Source organism: Ambystoma mexicanum, chromosome 13 (assembly GCF_040938575.1).
Source record: "Ambystoma mexicanum isolate Mex_15411 chromosome 13, UKY_AmexF1_1, whole genome shotgun sequence".
Taxonomy (NCBI): domain Eukaryota; kingdom Metazoa; phylum Chordata; class Amphibia; order Caudata; family Ambystomatidae; genus Ambystoma; species Ambystoma mexicanum.
Window position 1 is genome coordinate 736761889 of NC_090938.1, and position 21364 is coordinate 736783252.

Here is a 21364-nt window from a genome sequence, read left to right on the forward strand (position 1 = left end):
TACTAGGCACAGGGTCCTAGCGCGCAGGTGTAGAGTTCACCTCTACACTATTAGACACAAGGTCCTGACATGCAGGTGTAGAGCTCACCACTACACTACTAGGCACAAGGTCCTGGCGCGCAGGCGTAGAGCTCACCTCTACAATACTAGGCATCTGGATCCTGCTCACTGCGAAGAGTGGACATTCGGAATTCCGGCGGCCATGTTTGTTGCTGTTTTATCACTACCTTTCCATGGGCTGAATGGATGGGGGCACAGAATGATAAACAAAGTAACTATGAGTGCTTAGTGGGTATACCAGCTACCGTGCAAGATCAAGTAGAGGGGCTACAGTAGCTGCAGAGCAACCAGGGGTGGACTGGCCTATAGGGAACTCTGGAGATTTCCCGGTGGGCCTCTGCCCCCTGGGCCTCTTTTGTGTGGCATTTCCAAATGTTCTCATAGGAAAAGCATTGGGCTTGCTAAAAAATGTGTCATAGGGGGCCACTTTGAACATTATTTCCAGGGCCTCTTTTGGTCCTCAGTAATTATTTCCAGGGCCTCTTTTAGTTCCCAGTCCACCCCTGAGAGCAACAGACGGGCACAAGCCAGCTCCAAGCAAACTTGCCGGCATACTTATTTTTAAATTTATTTTACATTTATAGAGGCGCGCCTAGCCCATGGGCAGCTAGGCACTGGTTACAGTGTTACAGATATAGTTGCAGCGTAGGTAAAAGCTGAAGAGGCATGGAGAAGTTACTTGAAGAGATGGGTTTTGAGTTTCTTCCTGAACAAGGTGTAGGACGGTTCATTCCGCAGGTGGGAGGGAGGTTCCAGAGGTGGGCACCGCGGATTGGGAAGCTGGATCCACCGGCTCCTTGGCGGTTGAATCAGGGCGTGATGAGGCGGTGCCTGTACACAGGGCTCTCTCCGCGGAGTGTCTCTTAGGTTTTTGTGCAAGGTTCGACATGCAGCGGTGGGCGAGGTGAATGGATCTTGAAATTGATTCCATCTTTGACGGGGAGCCAGTGGGCAGACCTTGCACCATGTTAACTATCATAACTTAACTTAATTTTGGTAACCTGGCAAATACCATTAAAAAAACATAACACTTCTCCAGTTATGGATCAATATCTACGCAGTATATTTGATAGAGTGATTGAATACAATAAAGTAATAACGGGGGTGGGTCTCCTGCATCACGCTGTGGTATGCCAGAAGGGAAGGAGGAGAACTCCCCCCTGGGCACGTGCTGATGGGTTCTTCCAGTCTCAGGCCAGGATGCCTCATAAGTCGGGGCACGCCGAGCTCGCTTTTATATCATTAAGAAAAGGCAGGTCTTTGCCAAGATGGTACTTCAGCCATGGTTGCACCTCAAACAGACTTATGTAGAAATCCCGTGGGATGCGCCTGTTGGGAGGGGGCTTTCTTTGTCCTTTGGGGGCATCACGGCAGGCATCAAATACCCCCCAGCTGACCACGCCCATCTGGAAAGAAATAGAAAGGAGGAGCTGTTTACTGGTCAAGAGAGCATTTGGCATATTGACGTATACCCACATCTCCCTTCATCTGAAAGCTTCCACACAGTTCCACACATTAGCTTTCTGAAACAACGCCACTCAAAATGGCCGCCTCCTGTAACCTCCACCACCCCTCAGCGAGCGGCCATAGTTAATCAAGTACGTCACAGAAATGTGCTTACTTGCTTCATCTGTCGCTCAGAACACTTTGGAAGTAAACTGCGATTCCTTTTTCATACAGCGTAAGGCTAGACAGGCTGTTTTGTGTTTAATAGCGCTCTATACTAGCTTTGCCTCAGTATTAAAACAAGGCAACTTCAATTCCAGTCCTTAGTAGAGACATCTAGTTCATCTTTTCAGGCAATCCACGAAAATACATTTCAGTACAGTGACTCTAAATACGAGTTATTGCATAAAAAGAGTAACCACAGGTTTCCATATAGCGCTTCCTAAAGCTTCCTCCTATATCTAAACGCTAGCTGCTATTTTTAATGGTACTCAATGTATCGGTCTCAGAATGATAAAAGGCTGAGTCAGCCCTGGCAGAGATTAGAACTTGTGAAGTGCACGCCTGTCCATGTCAGAGGTGGGTGCTTACCCTTCTTGGTACCCACCAGTCCCAGTGGGCGTTATAGTGAAACCCCATGTTCATCCTGAGTTCCTGTGTGCTGTGGTCTCACTAGAAGTAGACTTGAGGAACCAGTTCCTAGCTGTGTCCAGTGCTGGCAAATAAGTGGACTAAAGCAGTTAGAGAGCAAGTGGTGCGCCCAAGAAAACACAGTTAGGTATATGGGGAACATTGGTATTACATTGAATCTCCTTCAACACAAATACTCTTCAATCTATGCACTAGGCAGCATCTCAGTGTAGTTACTAGATCAAATATCTTCAAAGCGCCAATCCTCCCCATCAGTAAGGGAGATCTGTGCAGGGTAACACAGGGTAATCCTGCTTGTTTACATATGTGATTCTACCTTCAGTCACCTGCAACCAAAGACATGTCCGTCTACCAAATTCTCAAGAAAATAACATCGTGCCACTTACGTCGTTATTGGTTGAGAGAACACCAAGGAACATTAATTGGCCTTTCACTATGATATGGGAACCAATCCAAAAGAAGATGCACAGGGTTTGACATACCAAGTGTGGTTGCACTGCAGGAAGGTCATAGCTTAAACGTGTATGTTCTCTGTCTCCTCCGTCTCTCCACTCTCTGACACGGTTGCTGAAGCATGGCCACCCTATTGCTGCACAGGGTATTGCTGCACCTTCGACTCTTATCCCTAGTATTTATCCCCTCCTAGTTCCGTCTGTTATCTGTAACCTGCCCTTCTGCATATGAGCACACTTTCATTCCCATTCTTCAAAAAACCCTCTTGACCCTTCAACTCTCTCTAATTTATGTCCTGTTCCATTGGGCTTGGCATTTGAGCTAATCTGCATACCCACAATGCATTGCCCATCTGGCTCTGAACTGGAGGTGAACAGAGGAAGGTGACGACCAAACAGAGGACTCAGAGTCACGGGCTGGGCCCATAAAACCAAGTGAGTTCCTACCAACAAAGGAGGCAAAAACAGTACCTATGGAAAAATCGCAATTATCAACAGCAGCAAGGTTACAGATCCACAATAACGTGATGCGGGTGATGTCCATCTCATTGGCACCTTAGACAAAACTATACGAAGCTATCAACGAAAATGACAACACAAATATGTTAGGCAAAATACACAACAAATTGACGCAAATGGAGACATATACGTAAAAAATGGATGAGAGATTGAATCAAGAGGCAGAAGTCTCAGCATCTTGGCAACGGAGACTATGGGATCTGGCAATCAACGAGCAAGGGGAAAGAAACCAAATAATAGGAGACATGATGGACACAATAAAATGGATGAGAAAATCTGCTGACCAAAAGGAGAGAGAGGCTGGTTTGTCTCAAACACTCACAAGATGTAAACATCAAATGGGAATTGTAAGTAATAAAACATTACAGGTAGGCGAAAGAAAGCAGCAAAATGAGAATGTCGAATTGAACGGTTGCCAAGCCAAAGTACAAACAGCTGGACATAGAGCGAGTGACAAACAGAAGAGTGAACAACTAGATGAGACTGGAAAGTTATCCAAGACAACTGCAATAAACAAACAAAGACAGAATTCAAACCAAATAAGAAGTCAAAATTTCTCAGAAAAGGGAGGAACCCCAAAAAAGGAAAACAACATCAGAAGGAGTGTCATAACAACAAAAACAAAACAAAAAAAGGCAACATAGACAATGGACAGGAAAATGGCAAAAGTGTGAATAAAAATGATGACGATGAAGCAGAAAAGAACTTAAGCGACTTATACTCAATGTTCCACGCAAACAGAGAGCTGTTAAAAAGACCTAAAGAAACAGAAAAAAGAACTTGTCAACAACTAAGAAACAAAGGAACTAAAGATGACAAAATAAAAGAATAAAAGACAAAAAATATAAGGAATTTACCCAAGAGAAAAGAAAATGGGTCACAAGCATTTTTGCAAAATATTCAAACGCTAAATAGACAAAGAGTGGTCGAAATAATCCAACACACAGAAAGGATCAAACAACAGGACAAAACAAGTGACCAGAAGAAGGAAATAACAATAACAAACTCAGCAGAAGAAGAGAGCGAGACAGAACAAGTAGAAGGTGAACAAGACGAGACACATGACTAAATTGATGACGCATCGTTTTATATAGAAATAAATGAATTGTTGTCAGAAAAGGAAGACTTAGAAGACGAATGTGACGAGACAAGAGGAACAGAGGATGGAGGAAAGTCAACCTGACTCCTTTCCAAAGGACGAGACTGAAAATGACAATCAAGAACTTGATACTTGATTTGAGGAAGTTCATTTTGGTACATTAGCGCAAAAACAGAAAATAAGGAATCAGAAAGGATCAGAGCCACAAATAAGCGGGTCGACATCACATCGTGAGACACACTCAAACTGGAATCCAAGAGGCCCAGCAAGTAGACCAAAAGATAGATGTTTCGAAAACAAAAACGAGACAGGAAAGAAGGCAAACAAAGAGAGAAACATAAAAGTGAGAATTGAAAGCATACTCAAAGAAAAGAGAGTTACCAACTTAAACCAGAACAACGTTGTACCCCTCCTAAAGAGAATACCGACGCTGAAGAACATCCCGTTCAACGACATAGCAATCGTCGAATACATCGTCGAAAAACGAGTGGATCATGAGATATTATACCTCAACTCACAGAAAGTGAAAGCACAATTACTGAGGAAAAACTCAGACCTGGAAAGGGCTGGGTACAGGGTGAGTGAGCAAGGATCACGGAAAGGGGAGATAGTTAGTGAAGGTAGCCACACAGAAGAAAAAAGGAATGTCGACTTGAAGAAGATAAGAACAGGAAAAACAACATTTACTGAGGAACAAATGAGAAGAAATCCAATAAAAGTGACATTTGAGAACAGAACAAAGGGAGAAATAGGCTATGGTTAACTGAGGGGAAAGGAAAGGAAAAGATTAACTAAAGTGAACGAATGGCAATGGCTAGCACAAGTTCTAGCAAAACCAGATAAGGAATAACAAACAACAGAAGAGGACGAAGGAGGGGGCCTATTGATATCCTGGAACACCAGAGGCTACAGTCATCTACTAAAAATGCCAGAACGACAAATAAAGAAAGCAACAATAATTTGCCTACAGGAAACATGACTACAAGAAACTCTGACTTGTGAGAGCCATGAAGTCCTAACAAATCCAGCAATAAAAGGGGCTCAAGGAAGACCCTATTCAGGACAGATGATACTGATAAGGTATGCAAGAAATGTGAAAGTAATTGAAAATGGGAACTCAAACCCATTTGTACAATGGGCTTTAATACAACTAACCGACAAACTCCTAATGGTAATAAACATCTACTGCAACCCGGCCAAAATAAGCACAAAAATGTTGATAAACACAACAATGGAGTTAATAAGAGATGCGCAACTACAAGAGAAAAGACCAACAATTGTGATTTGCAGAGACTTGAACATTAAACGTCTTAACAACCAAGCCGTGCCTTGAACAATTATGGAATGGTGAAAAAAACAACTCAAGGTGGGTGCAGATGGCTGATGCCCACAATCTATTCATGCTAAACGGCCAGACAACGGGAGATATTCCCGGAAAAGAAACCTGGCAAAACGGAAACCAAAAATCCATAACAGATTATATCTGGATAACGAGAAACCACCTAGACCAAGTTAAACGCCTCGACATCTCACCTCAACAAGAAAGGGACCACAATATCATAAGACTAACATGGTATTGCAAGAAAGAACGGATGGAAAACAGGAAAAACGACAATCTTAAAATAAGCCACAGAGGTAATCGAGTTAGATTGAACAAAACAGCCATCGAAGCAATGACAAATAAATACAACGATCAAACAAGATCAGAGGGGGATGACACATCATATGAATGGCTGTAAACAGCCTATAAAACAAGGAAAACAGGCATGAAGCTACCTTTAATAGAACCGAAACACCAATATAGTGAACTGGTTGTGGCGAGAAGGAAGAAACTGAAACAGGAAATAGCAGAAATAAAGAAAAATTCTGATATTCCAACAGTGAAGCTAACTCAAATTAAAACCAAAAGACAGCAGTATAAAAATTGGGCGTCGGGATTAAGAAAACAGCAAGCACAAGAACAAGGGGAGCTAATGTTAAAAGCCATAGGGCAGCAATCAACACGAGACATGTGGACCCTACTGAACAACCAGAACCTAAACCAGCAGAGCAGACTAAATAACGCAGTTACAGAAGCTAACTGGATAATTCACTACTCCAAATTGTTTGGCAGTAAAGATGCAGATTCAAGTGAAACAGAAAATACAAGCAGCCAGCGATGGTCATTGGAAACAGACCACAACAAGGTAGAAAAGGCAATAAAAGTGCTTAAAAACTCATCTGCAGCCGGGCCAGATGGGCTAACTAACCTGGAGTTAGAAAAAGATCACAAAGGCTGGGCAAAGGTTATTCTAACAATCTTCAAACAGACAGAAGACTGTAAGACAATTCCAACGTCGTGGACAACAAGCATCATAGTCCCAATCTTCAAAAAAGGCCAACGAGAAGACCCATCAAATTATCGGCCAATAGCGCTACTTGACGTGATTGGAAAATTATACGCGTCATGGAAAACAACAAGAATTATGGATCCAAGACAAACAAGCTTTATGAAAGGGACAGGCACGAGGCTTAATTTATTCATACTAGCCATACTGAAGCTAAATGCAATGAAAGCAAAAGAGAGAAGACATCAAGCCTTCATAGATTTAAGGCAAGCTACTGATGGAGTCAATCGTCAAAAGCATTGGCAAAAACTAAAAAAATGGAACTGTCCTGAAGCGATCCTACAACCGATCAAAGCTTTACACAGTAACACATCAACAAGAGTACGAATAAATAACAAAGGTGCACTGTCGGCTGCAATAAAAACAAAAAGGTGTCAAGCAGGGTTGTCCCTTGGCCGCAACCCTTTTTAGGCTGTACATAGCTGACCTTCCAGACGCACTGAAAGACACAAACCATCATCCACCAAAAATAAACAACAAAGAGATAGCAATGATATGCTATGCAGATGACTTAGTATTGGTAAACCAAACAGAAATAGATTTACAGCACCTACTGGACAAACTCCTAGTATATATGAAGAACGCCCTTGTAATTAACACCAAAAAGTCAAAGATCCTCACGATCGGTGGAAACAGAGGATCAAGTGCGAAAAAATTTAAATGGAAGATCGGGATTGAGAAATTTGAATTGGTGAAGGAAATTCGATACCTGGGCATACTATTCAACAAGTCCATTGCAGAAGACAACTGGGAAAATGATCTTATGACAAATGTAAAGATGTTATGTTCACAAGGAATAATTATGAACAGACAATATGGTAAATTCTCATTGATGCCGCAGAGAGCGTTCTATGTACAGAAAGTCCTCCCTACATTAACATATGGGGGAGAAGCGGATTTCAAATTATGATATGATATGATATGATATGGCATTTATAACGTGCCTATACACAAGTGTTTCAAGGTACGACGAGGCAAGGGAGGGAAAACAGTGGGAAGACAGACAACGATCCTACTAGGCCAGGTGTCATTCAGATTGCGCAAGTGCATGGGAAGGGGAAGGAGGAAAGTGCAGAGGGGGAGGAAGGAGGGGACAGTGCAGTGCATGGGATAATAAAATAGATAACAAAGTAAAAGTACGGCCAGCAGGTGGCAAGTGCAAGGGTAAGTGCAGACAACAGGTGTCAAGTGCTGGTAGTGGGACTGTAGTGATACAGACAACAGTCCCCAAGTGCAGGGGTTGCCAGGAAGGCAGTGCAGGAGTGCGACTGGCGGGGGAGGGGCCTGGGCCCGAGATCAGAGGGTGGCCAGGTAACCAGTGCAGTTTCAGTATCAGCCAGGAAGTCAGCAGGGGAGAGGAGGAGAAAAAGCAGAAGCAAAGAGAAAGGTTTTGAGGTGCTTCCGGAACCGGAGATGATTCTTCTCAAGTTTCAGGGAGGCAGGGAGGCTGTTCCAGAGGTGGGACCCTGCCGATGAGAGAAATCTACCATCAACTCGTTGCTTGGAGAAGCGTCTGACCTGTAGGGAGTTGGAGGCGGATGAGCGAAGAGCTCAAGAAGGAAGATATTTAGGAAGAGAAAGTTGAAGGTATTGAGGCACCAGGCCCCAGAAGGCCTTATGGACAATGCAGAGGGTTTTCAACTTAATCCTCGCAGACACTGGGAGCCAATGCAGAGATTTCAGTCCTGGAGAGATACGATCCCTGGGCTTGAGGCCAAGGACAAGTCTTGCAGTCCTGTTCTGGATGAGTTGCAGAGGGAGATGAGTAGAAACAGACAGATTTAGAAAGAGGCTGTTGCAATAGTACAGCCTAGAGAGAACCAGAGCTCTGGAGACAGTGAGCTTCTGGGGGAAAGAGAGGAAAGGAAGAATACCTTTGCGGAGGTGCAGATGGTTGTGTGACTTCTTAGAGAAGTCAGAGATGTGAGGAGAGAAGGAGAGTGTGGAGTCAAAGATGACCCCAAGGTTTTTGGCCTCACAGGTGGGAGCAGGAGGACGGCCAAGAAAGGCCGGCCAAAGAGTGACAGGAAAGGAGGGAGCGGGTGTGCTGATGAGGAGAATCTCAGTCTTGCTGACATTAAGGCAGAGATCATTGGCGGCACACCACTCCTGGATGGTGGACAGACAGTCAGAGATGAGAGAGGGAGAAGAGGTGGCTGAGGGTAGCTTGAAAATGAGCAGAGTGTCATCCGCATAGCACTGGAAGTTGGGGCAGAGCATGGCAATGCGGTGGGCAAGAAGTGCCAGGTATTGGTTGAACAGCCAGGGAGAGAGGTTAGACCCCTGGGGAACATCACAGGTAAAGCTAGAGATAGAGGAGAGGAAGACACAAGTTGAACCTGAGAGGGTCGATCAGAGAGGAACGAAGTCCGCCACGCCAGGGCCTGACCGGTGATCCACAGGTTATCACGGAGACGGCTGAGCAGGATGGCATGGTTGACCGTTATCATGGAGGATGTGGGACAAATTAGAAAGCAGGTACAGGAAACCTGCCCTAAAGGTGCCAAAATGCCTTCCAGTATCTGCCATAAGAGCTGATTTAGGCTTGCAATCCCTATACTCAGTAATATGTTGGAAATCAGTCGCTCTGCAATGAAAAATAATACAAGATGACCCAGTAATAGGCTACAAAATTCTTGCAGCTATTGGGAAAGGAAAAAGTGCTAACATACTAAATCAGTGGAAAGATAATTGGTGTAACTACCTTGTACAGATCGACTCGAAACTAGCAGAGCTAACTGCCCATCCTGAGAAAGTAAAAGGCAAATTAAAAAGTCTTGATTGGATAAAGACTAGAGAAACCAAACTATCATACCAATCATTAGCGAATGTCAAAAACACCCACAGAAAAAGAGACACAATGCCTGATTATCTGATGCGATTTCCTAGCAAGTTCCACCGAGAGAAGCTCCTACAAATAAGGATGGACGTGCATCTGACAAATGGCTTCTTACACACCAGAGGACGTCGTAGAGCCAATGACATGCAATGTAGAATTTGTAACATCAAAGACACATTAGAAACAGTGAAACATATACTGTTGGAATGTAAGGCAATAAGCAAGGACCGAGATGAGGTTCTGAGCAGGTACCTAAGACAGTATATGACAAGATCAAAGGAAGATTGGTGGGGTGAATTTCTGCATGGGAAAAACACAAGATTAACTTGTGCAGGAATAAATCTGCTAGAAAAAATAATGCACGTGCAGAGAAAAGAACAGTAGCTGCACTTGGTATAGAGAGCGAATGAGAAAACTGGACAGTGATAAGTAGAAAGATGAGAGTTGATAAAGGGAAATGTGTAAAAGGTTTTATTGTATTAAACTAAATCACAATAAAACCTTTTTTAAAGGAGGTGAACTTCTAGTGATGGCTGCTGGGTGCCACTCTGTGGTGGGTGACTTTGCTCACATGGTTTAATGTACTTTCACCTTTTCTCTCTACAATTCTTGAATGTGTAGAATGTATTCAAAACTCCCCTTTGTATCTCGACTCTCGTTTCCTCCTCATTACTTGCTTCGGACCTTGCAGCTGCTTGTGACACAGTGTCTCTCCTCTGTCTTCTTTTTCTTCTAAAGGGATGTCTGTGCTTTACTTCACTGGTTTCCGTCCTATCTTTGTGATCGGGCATACTCGGTTTCATGGTATGGCCAACGCTCCTCTTCTCTCCCTCTCCAGTATCGGTTCCTCAAGGCTCTGACCTTGGTCCTTTACTTTTCACTCTTTACAATATACAGCTCTCTGATAGTATTTCTTCTTTTACATATTTCTGCTATTTCTATGGTGGCGATTTGCAGATCATTTTCTCTGTTTCATCTTTTTCGGAATCTTCGTATTCCACCCTTTCTTCTTGTCTTTCTGGTGTTTTCTTTCCTCCTTTCCATCTTCCTTTTCCTATGTACGCTCATAAACTCTTCTTTTCCCTTGATATCACTGTTGCGGCTCATGCTTGATACTTTCTTTCCAGAGCACTAAAGAGCTCATTGGCACTCATCTTTTCATGACTTGACTATGGATCGCCCGCTCTTGTTGGTCTTCCATCCTACGCGCAGGATAGCACAGGGGCAACGTGCTGGTCTTGGGAGCAAGACCACACAGAGCAACAGAGATTCGAATTCCGGATCCACTCAGGAAGGTGTTAGGTGCTTTATAAAAAAAACAATTAAATATAAATACGCCCTTGCCCCAATCTATGTTTAACTTGTCTATTCATCTACTTTTTAATCCATCACTACACTCCGCTATTTCTTCTTCACGTGCCTCAGTTCCTTGGCTCCCGTTTCATCGCCATCTGTTTTTATCTTTCTTCTTTGACCACCATATCATTTCCGCCTCGCTCTGTGCCTCACTTTCTCTTGTCTGTTCCTCAGCACCCCGTGCACCGCCCCGCTTCCATCCCGTCTCTTTGCTTGCACCTGGACTTTAGAATTCCCTGCTTCTCAGTGTCTGCACTGCCGCATCTCTGGCCATCTTTCGCGCCTTACCCAAAGATCACCTTATTCTCTCTTCTTATTCCTCTTCGTAAACTTACACATAATTGTGATCTATTCTTATTGTAACAGATATGTGATGATTCGCACCATTTTTAATATTGACAGCGCTTTGGAGAAAGTGCTGTGTAAATTCAGCAAAGAAACACAAAATAAACTAAACTAAGAGCTTGCACTAACTTCTTTCATTTGAGATGATCTCCCCAGAGAAGACAAGGATTGATGAGCACAGGGAGTGACGACCTCTATGCACTAGGGGGAACCCTCCCCCAAGAGAGGAGAAGCATAAGTGAGCATATAGAGTGGTCTCCGTGCACTAGAGGTGATCTCCTACCCCTAAAATAGGACAAGGTTTGTTGAGTATAAAGAGTGACCTCCATACACTAGCAGTGCTTCCTCCAGGGAGGACAAGCATAGGGAGTGACCTCCATACACTAGCAGTGCTTCCTCCGGGGAGGACAAGGATTGGTGAACATAGGGAGTGACCTCCATTAGGGGTGTCACGGTATTAGTTTTATGACGGTACAATAAACTACTTGCCAAATGACGGTATATCATGGTTATCGCGGTATAGCAGGTGGAGCTAACTAATCTTAACAAATATTTTCTAAAAGGTCATAAATTGTCAGATTTATCATCACAAACAAAACCAGGCACCCAGGGCCAGAATTGGGCTTTTCAATATACTTTCCACTGAAATGCCACCCCTTGCTTCCACCAAACCCAAACACACGTGTGGAGAGGAGGAGGGGCGGGGGGAGCCCTGCTGCGACTGGCAAAGCAAACTGAATAGCTTTTCTTAAGTGGTCATTTAGGCTTTTAGCCCCCCCACTGGCTACTGGTGAAGATGAACATGTTGCCATTTTGATAACCTGCATGCCACAGATCAATGGAGCCTGATGGTAGTACACGCTTGTGCGCATACACACAAACACGCACTCTCTCTTTACGTTACAGCCTTTAGTTTACTTGCTGGCCAATTGGTGTTCAGTAATCATGGACATGTTACACCTTGGTATGGCAGCAGGGAATACCCACAGAGATGAGTAAATTTTGCAGTGTGACTTATTATATGTAAATTCAATGATGGAACCAGGGAAATCCCCCATTGTCATATGTTGAGAAAACTTTATCCATTATAAATATATAAACCTCAAAGCCGCCAACCAAAAATAAACCCTTTTCCTTCTTGGCACTGTATTTATTCTTCCTATTGCTAACCTATTGATTTTGTGTCAGGCACGTGTGGTTTATGGAATGGCATTTAAAAATTACTCCAACTGAAACTACTTGGCAGACGGCGCTTACTGCAGCCTTTCCAAATCAGATTGAAAAGCACACTTAACGGTATGAACGGTATACCGGTATAAACAATGTGACGGTTATTATTGTTCAATTAAGTGGTTCACGGTATCTTTAACGGTATACCGTAATACCGTTACATCCCTAACCTCCATACACTAGCAGTGATTCCTCCAGGGAGAACAAGGATTGGTGAGCATAAAAAGTGACCTCCATACACTAGCAGTGATTCCTCCAGGGAGTACAAGGATTGGTGAGCATAGAGAGTGACCTCCATACACTAGCAGTGATTCCTCCAGGGAGTACAAGGATTGGTGAGCATAGGGAGTGACCTCCATACACTAGCAGTGATTCCTCCAAGGAGGACAAGGATTGGTGAGCATAGAGAGTGACCTCCATACACTAGCAGTGATTCCTCCAGGGAGAACAAGGATTGGTGAGCATGGGGAGTGATCTCCATACACTAGCAGTGATTCCTCCAGGAAGGACAAGGATTGGTGAGCATGGGGAGTGACCTCCATACACTAGCAGTGATTCCTCCAGGTAGAACAAGGATTGGTGAGCATGGGGAGTGACCTCCATACACTAGCAGTGATTCCTCCAGGGAGGACATGGATTGGTGAGCATGGGGAGTGACCTCCATACACTAGCAGTGATTCCTCCAGGGAGGACATGGATTGGTGAGCATGGGGAGTGACCTCCATACACTAGCAGTGATTCCTCCAGGAAGGACAAGGATTGGTGAGCATAGGGAGTGACCTCCATACACTAGCAGTGTATCCTCCAGGCAGGACACGGATTGGTGAGTATAGAGAGTGACCTCCATACACTAGCAGCGATTCCTCCAGGGAGAACAAGGGAAGGTGAGTATAGAGAGTGACCTCCATACACTAGCAGTGATTTCTCAAGGGAGGACAAGGATTGGTGAGCATGGGGAGTGACCTCCATACGCTAGCAGTGATTCCTCCAGGGAGGACAAGGATTGGTGAGCACGGGGAGTGACCTCCATACGCTAGCAGTGATTCCTCCAGGGAGGACAAGGATTGGTGAGCATAAAGAATGACCTCTGCACACTAGGGGAAACCCGCCCCTAAGAGAGGAGAAGAATAAATGAGCATATAGAGTGGCCTCTGTGCACTAGAGGTGATCTCCTACCCCTTAAATAGGACAAGGATTTGTGAGTATAGAGAGTGACCTCCATACACTAGCAGTGCTTCCTCCAGGGAGGACAAGGATTGGTGAGCATAGGGAGTGACCTCCATACACTAGCAGGGATTCCTCCAGGGAGGACAAGGATTGATGAGGATAGGGAGTGACCTCCATACACTAGCGGTGATTCCTACAGGGAGGACAAGGATTGGTGAGCATAGGGAGTGACCTCCATACACTTGCAGTGATTCCTCCAGGGAGGACAAGGATTGATGAGGATAGGGAGTGACCTCCATACACTAGCGGTGATTCCTACAGGGAGGACAAGGATTGGTAAGCATAGAGAGTGACCTCCATACACTAGCAGTGATTGGTGAGTAGAGAGAGTGACCTCCATATGCTATACACTAGCAGTGAGTACTCCAGGGAAGACAAGGATTGGTGAGCATAGGGAGTGACCTCCATACACTAGCAGTGATTCCTCCAGGGAGGACATGGATTGGTGAGCATAGGGAGTGACCTCCGTACACTAGCAGTGATTCCTCCAAGGAGGACAAGGATTGGTGAGCATAGGGAGTGACATCCATACACTAGCAGTGATTCCTCCAGTGAGGACAAGGATCTCCATACACTAGCAGTGATTCCTCCAGGGAGGACAAGGATTTGTGAGTATAAAGAGTGACCTCCATACACTAGCAGTAATTCCTCCAGTGAGGACAAGGATCTCCATACACTAGCAGTGATTCCTCCAGGGAGGACAAGGATTGTTGAGTATAGGGAGTGACCTCCATACACTAGCAGTGATTCCTCCAGGGAGGACAAGGATTGTTGAGTATAGGGAGTGACCCCCATACACTAACAGTGATTCCTCCAGGGAGGACAAGGATTGGTGAGCATAGGGAGTGAGCTCCATACACTAGCAATGATTCCTCCAGTGAGTACAAGGATCTCCATACACTAGCAGTGATTCCTTCATGGAGGACAAGAATTGGTGAGCACAGGGAGTGACCTCCATAAACTAGCAGTGATTCCTCGAGGGAGTACAAGGATTGGTGAGCATAGAGAGTGACCTCCATACACTAGCAGTGATTCCTCCAGGGAGAACAAGGATTAGTGAGCATAGAGAATGACCTCCATACAGTAGCAGTGATTGGTGAGAATAGAGAGTGATCTCCATACGCTATACACTAGCAGTGATTCCTCCAGGTAGGACAAGGATTGGTGAGCATAGGGAGAGACCTCCATACACTAGCAGTGATTCCTCCAGGGAGGACAAGGATTGGTGAGCATATAGAGTGACCTCCATACACTAGCAGTGATTCCTCCAGGGAAGACAAGGATTGGTGAGCATAGGGAGTGACCTCCATACACTAGCAGTGATTCCTCCAGGGAGGACAAGGATTGGTGAGCATAGAGAGTGACCTCCATACACTAGCAGTGATTCCTCCAGGGAGCACAAGGATTGGTGAGCATAGAGAGTGACCTCCATACACTAGCAGTGATTGGTGAGTAGAGAGAGTGACCTACTTACATTAGCAGTGATTGGTAAATATAGAGAGTGACCTCCATACGCTATAAACTAGAAGTGTGTACTCCAGGAAGGGCAAGGATTGCTGAGCATAGGGAGTGACCTCCATACTCTGGCAGTGATTCCTCCAGGGAGGACATGGATTGGTGAGCATAGGGAGTGACCTCCATTCACTAGCAGTGATTCCTCCAGGGAGGACAAGGATTGGTGAGCATGGGGAGTGACCTCCATACACTAGCAGTGATTTCCTCCAGGGAGGACAAAGATTGGTGAGCATAGGGAGTGACCTCCATACAGTAGCAGTGATTCCTCCAGGGGGGACAAGGATTGGTGAGCATAGAGAGTGACCTCCATACACTAGCAGTGATTCCTCTAGGGATTGTTGAGTATAGACATGACCTCTATACAATAGAGGTGACCCCTCCAAAGAGCAATGCTACAGATTCAACTGATATACATTCCATTGTTAGATAGAAGTTATGCTATAAGAGAGACGTCGAGCAACCACTGGGCTTGAAGAGTAAGCCCCTCCCTCGCTGTTAGAGGCCATCCTACAGAAACAGGTCACATGTTTGATGGACTTTGATGAGGAAGTGCGATGCAGACGCGTGTGAGTTGCATACAGCCACATACCACCATACATTTATTTATCAAGAGAGCTTACATCAGCTAACATCTCAGTCGTATGCTATGCTCCATTGGAGCTAGTGCTCAACTTTGGATGTGATTAGTTGCTAAGGTGAAAGTTGGTTTAGTTGTTACTTTGAGCTGTACTTGAGTAGTAAAGTTTGGATGTGGCCTAGTTTCTAAGATGAGATTTGATGTAGTGGCCAAGTGGACATGTGGTTAGCCGGAGATGTTATATAGTGAGCCCCCATGAATGCTGTGGCATTAAGTTCAACATTTTGAGGCGAGAAAGTCCCGGGAGGATAGCTCAGCAGCAAAGTGCTCGCCTTGGAAGCAAGACGACACGAAGCAACACAGGTTCAATCCCCGGGTCCGCACTTAGAAACCTCTGGGTATTTAAGTGTGTTATAAATACGCAACTAAGAGAAAAAACAATTACGCAACAAAAAAAATACAAACAATTCCTGTAACAGTGCCTCGATGCCCGTGGGCTGTGTGAGTGCTTTAAAAAAATGCAAAATATAATTACGCAGCACAAATAATTACATTCTGTGGCATTTATTCTGAATTAAAACAACTAAATGTACTGGATCTCTTTGTTAATTGTGCTCATTCTGCCTCCCGGTGGAGACCGTGCTCTACCGAGGTAGTCCCTTAATGTATCTGTAATGCAGGGTTATGGAACACTGGGGATGTGGGCATCGATATCAGAAACCAATACGATTTGTCTTTCAGACTAATTGAAATGAGTGGCAGATAGGTAAAATATGAGCGTTGGCAACATTTTTTGTGATATCCCAGAATTTGAACATTTGTAAATAGCAAATTGTGCAGGTTTTGTTTCGATCGCAAACTCAGTGCAAAATGGATGGTCGTTCGAATAACTAATTAGCTTATGGCAAGAACAAATGGGAGAATTAAAGCACACCTGTAGGGCTTATACCTTATAGCGGCCAAAGCTGTAATGCTTATCAATGTTTTAACTCTTGTCCCAAAATTCTGTCAGTCTGCTGCCAAATGACTCTAAACCTGATTCAACCACTATGGCCCTCGTTACGAGCCTGCCGGTAACCTGCCGGTGCCACCCCCGGGTAACCGGCAGACTTGCCTTACCATATCTGCTGCCTGATATCCCGGTGCTACCGGGCTATTACAGGCAGTGGAGGAACAGTAGGTTCCCATTCCTGTTCAGTCCCATAGGACTCCATGGGAATGGGAACCCTGAAGCACCGGTACCGTTAGTAACGGTGCTGGTGCTTTAGTGAAAGGTCTGCCTGTAGGTGCCGGTATTTCACAGCTCCTATCGGCAGACTTGAAGTGAGCTGGACCGGAAAAGGTGCCGGTAATGCTGTTACGGGGACCTTTATTTCCTGATCGGCTCACTTTAATGAGAGCCGATGTCTTATAAAAGTGATCCATAAATGCTGGTCAACTGACAATATAGGCAATTAATACTGCTGCTGGGATCTGTCCTAATTATATTGCAAATGTGATATGCTGTATATATAACACTAAAAGAATGTTTTATGCAAATGCACACGGCCTTAAATAGAACCCTTGGATATTACCAGTCTGGCTTCAAGGTACCTCATATCTGGTGCCCATCCTCTCCCAGACCCTCTAAAGGCAAATCAGAAGTCTCTGCTGATTGGAAGTTCTGGTCATGCAGTGGAAATGCAGGAACAATCTAATACTGTATTCATGCTGATCTGACAACATAGAATATGGCAGCGTGCTTCACTGACCTTGATGAACAGACTGGCCATGCAATATTATTAAATGACGGCTGCCCAAAGCAGAAGCTAAGGATTGGATGTTGAATCTGTTGTACCAAGGACCTCCCCAAAGGAAGGGGGACTGAGTATTCTCCCAGTCTTTGAGCAGCCCTCCAACACAGAGGCTGAGGATTGGACCCAGTCTTTGAGGAGGTCCCCAGAGTATAGGCTGAGGATTGGATACAATCTTTGATAACGCTCCACAAAGCAGAAGCTGATGATTGGACCCAGTCTTTGAGGAGGTGCCCTAGAGTAGAGGCTGAGGATTGGATACAATCTTTGATAACGCTCCACAAAGCAGAAGCTGATGATTGGACCCAGTCTTTGAGGAGGTGCCCTAGAGTAGAGGCTAAGGATTGGATACAATCTTTGATAACGCTCCACAAAGCAGAAGCTGATGATTGGACCCAGTCTTTGAGGAGGTCCCCGGAGTAGAGGCTGGGGATTGGATACAATCTTTGATAATGCTCCTCAAAGCAGAGGCTGATGATTGGACCCAGTCTTTGAGGAAGTCCCCAGAGTAGAGGCTGGGGATTGGATACAATGTTTTATAATTCTCCTCAAAGCAGAGGCTGTGGATTGGACACTTTGTTTTTCTAAGGAAGCCACAGCGGGGAGGATGGGAATGGGGACTCTTATCTTTTCTTAGGGTTATTCCTGGTGCAGAGACTGAGGATGTCATGGGAATGTAGGAGCAGTTCCCTGTCTATTCTCCAAGGAAATTCATTAAAAAGGATGACAATAATAAGGAGTGTTATTACTATTTTCTGAGATCTGACAAAAGCTGGCATTTCCTTTGGATCAAAATAGACATGGATCACCCTTCCCACTTGAACAGGTGGACAGTCTATACAAGACAACCATTCTATCTATCATTTTCCAAATGGAACACAGAGCCATACAAACCTCATAATGCCGACGATTTGATGTGACGAAAAGGGCTCCTCCGGATTCACCTAGATTGTGAATGAAAAAACAAAATGTAAACATCTGATTTCTAATTCAGGCTGAACGTTAAACACTTAAAAAGTAGGAAAGCTGTTCCTCTCCAGGAGCTTTCCTCCTGAAGATTTGAATGCGGGAATTGGGCTGCACCAAACTCTGACGCAAACAGACTACAGCCAACCGAGTGTACCACTGACAGTAGCAGCGCAACAGCAAGATCCAGTGAACCCATCAACCTTGTCACTTAATCTGAGTCAAAGGAGACATCTCTGGGCTGAGGACTGCCATCACTTGACAGCATTGCTCATTTTACTGCAGGTGTTTTTAAACCACTGTAAAAGGTTTGACCCAGAACTCTAGGTACTGGGGGTCCTATAATACTGTAAACAGCGAGAACAAATGTTGTTACTAACTATTTGTTTTGAGGAAAACGTACATACCACAACAAAAACACTTTGTGTGAAAGAAGTGAGAAAATGCAAATGGTTTTTAATTAAAGTCATACAGGTAATTCGGGCATTGAAAAAAGTGCGGATATATCATCAGATTTCAGATCAGAAACTCTTATAAACAATAAAAAAGACAACTCATTCATATCACAGGTGTACATTTATCATATAGCAGTTTCCTACAAGATATTCAATAACATAATGAAATAATTGAAAAACACAAGAAATCAAATCAATTTTTACAGTGGGTATTTCAATACTCCCGTCCTTGACTCAATCTAGGGCATATCAAACATCAATGTGAAATGATAAAATTATAAAGACCCTGAAGAAGACATTGCTGTGTACAGAGTTTAGGCATATGTCGTCGAAACATGTTGGTCAATGGTGACATTTGGGCCTGGAAATTGTATTTATGATTTAAGGAGTGGACTATTCATATACCCACTGCGCAGTGTTTTCAATGTAGAACCCTGATTGGCATATACATATGTACTTTGTTCTTCTTAGACGGGGGGCATGCAGAGTGGTCCCTTTGGCTTGCTATTCCTGTCCAAACTGTCCACATTTTCATCATAGCAGAATCTGGTTTCTAGTTTAAACATGACCCTAATTCCTGCCTACCCTGTTGGATCCTAAACTACTCCTCTTATTTCATCCCCTTGTGTGGCGTATGTTTTTCAATGTAACATATTCACCATCAAAATGCTTTCTGTAGCAAAAAGAATACTCCCAAAATACATAATGACTGCTGAAAAGCTTACTCTTCAATCCATAGTCCACTCCACTCCCACCTGGTACCTTCTTGCAACCAAATCCATCTAGTATCAGGAGGGCGCAATATATAAGGACTACATTGGACATGGAGTGTGCTAATGTGCAGTAGTAGTCCCAGCAAGTTTGTCTGCGAATGCCACATGTATGACACAGCGGTACTCGCACACAGAGAAGTGACTCAGCCCTGTAACATTTATTGATGTGGAGGAGGAGAGGGTGTCACGTTTCACACTACAGCCTGCACAAGATGCAGCCTGGAGGGCGGTGGGACGCATGCAGGGGATGTTCACTCACTCTCCAGGTTCTAGGGTCTCCAATTTAAATCAGATGGAATATCTATCCAACACTGATCACACAGCATGCCTCGAGTCAATCCCTGCTCGAAGACCTGACTACCGCTTCTGTGGCAGCGCAGTAGCAGCCATCAATGCAAGTGCAGGGCTCCGTGTGTGGGCCGGGGGAACACTGTTGCTATAAAATGCACGATCAACAGACAGACATATGATACAATCTCAATCTCCAGGCTCTTTGGCAAGAAACTGGTCATTTCTGGAGGTATTCGATCCCTCCAAAGCCGAGATATTTTTCATCTGGAGTTCCTTAAGTTTCAATGCTCCACTACACTCAAGAGAACCTTTTCTGGAGTAGCCATTAGGTGTTGGAATCCTCTCTTCTTTGGACCACAGTGTTGATCTTTAGCTATGGGAAAAAAAAGTATTTAAAAAAAGCTTGTTCTTCTACTGTTGCTATTTTATTAGTGCTTTGTTTGGGCATTCATACGGTTGTGTAGTAGGATTATGAAAGGCATAACGCTAATCTTGAAGTTCCTCCTTAGTCCGATTATCCACTGTGAGATGTCTTATATGAAAGTGATGATCCAGAGAAATGGTTATTGACATAATTGTATGTCTTAACAGGGTTGCATCTTATGTCTTCCCAGGCTTAATTTTATGTCTTCCCAAGGCTTAATGTTATGTTTTCCTGAGGCTTAATATTATGTCTTCCGAGGTTTGATATGTCTTCCCAAGTCTTAATCTTAAATCTTCCAAGGCTTAGGGCCTCATTACACGGATGGCGGTAAGGGTTTACCGGTACTGGTATGTTACCGGTACCGGTAAATCCTTACCACCTTACTACGAGGTCCCTTTGCGGGTTGGGGGATTTAACGCCTGCTTTTTGCAGGCGTTAAAAAACAACCCGCAAAGGGACCCAGGGAGCTAATTATGGTACCGCAATTTGCGGTACCGTAATTAGCGCCTTCCCCATTCCCATTATGCCCTATGGGGCAAAAATGGGAATGGGGAAGGGCAATGGGGGAAGGGGGAATTACCACCCCACCAACCTTGGAATAGGGCGGTAATTCCCCTTTCCACCAAGGCGGTGCCGGTATTTTACCGGCATGAACCATGGCGCTAATAGCGCCATGGTTCTCCGCCATCCGTGTAATGAGGCCCTTAGTCTTGTGTCTTCCTGATGTTTAATTTTATGTCTTCTTGAGGCTTAATCATATGTCTTCCAAGGCTTGATTATATGTCTTCCTGAGGCTTATTCTTAAATCTTCCAGAGGCTTAGGGCCTCATTACACAGATGGCGGTGGACCAAGGTGCTATTAGCACCTTGGTCCATGCCGGTAAAATACCGGCACCGCCTTGGTGGAAAGGGGAATTACCGCCCTATTCCAAGGTTGGTGGGGCGGTAATTCCCCCTTC

General features: G+C 44.5%; 1 protein-coding gene across 1 annotated transcript in view; it reads right to left on the reverse strand.

The window, feature by feature from the left end:
• Positions 1-612: 612 nt before the first annotated feature.
• Positions 613-21364, reverse strand: part of LOC138521860 (complement C2-like) — a 261013-nt gene continuing 240261 nt past the window's right edge. The window contains exons 17-18 of the mRNA XM_069635006.1: positions 18391-18440; positions 613-1466 (exon numbers count right to left, since the gene is read on the reverse strand). Coding sequence (XP_069491107.1) covers positions 1266-1466; positions 18391-18440 — 251 coding nt within the window. The 3' untranslated portion in view covers positions 613-1265. The remainder of the gene's footprint in view (positions 1467-18390; positions 18441-21364) is intronic.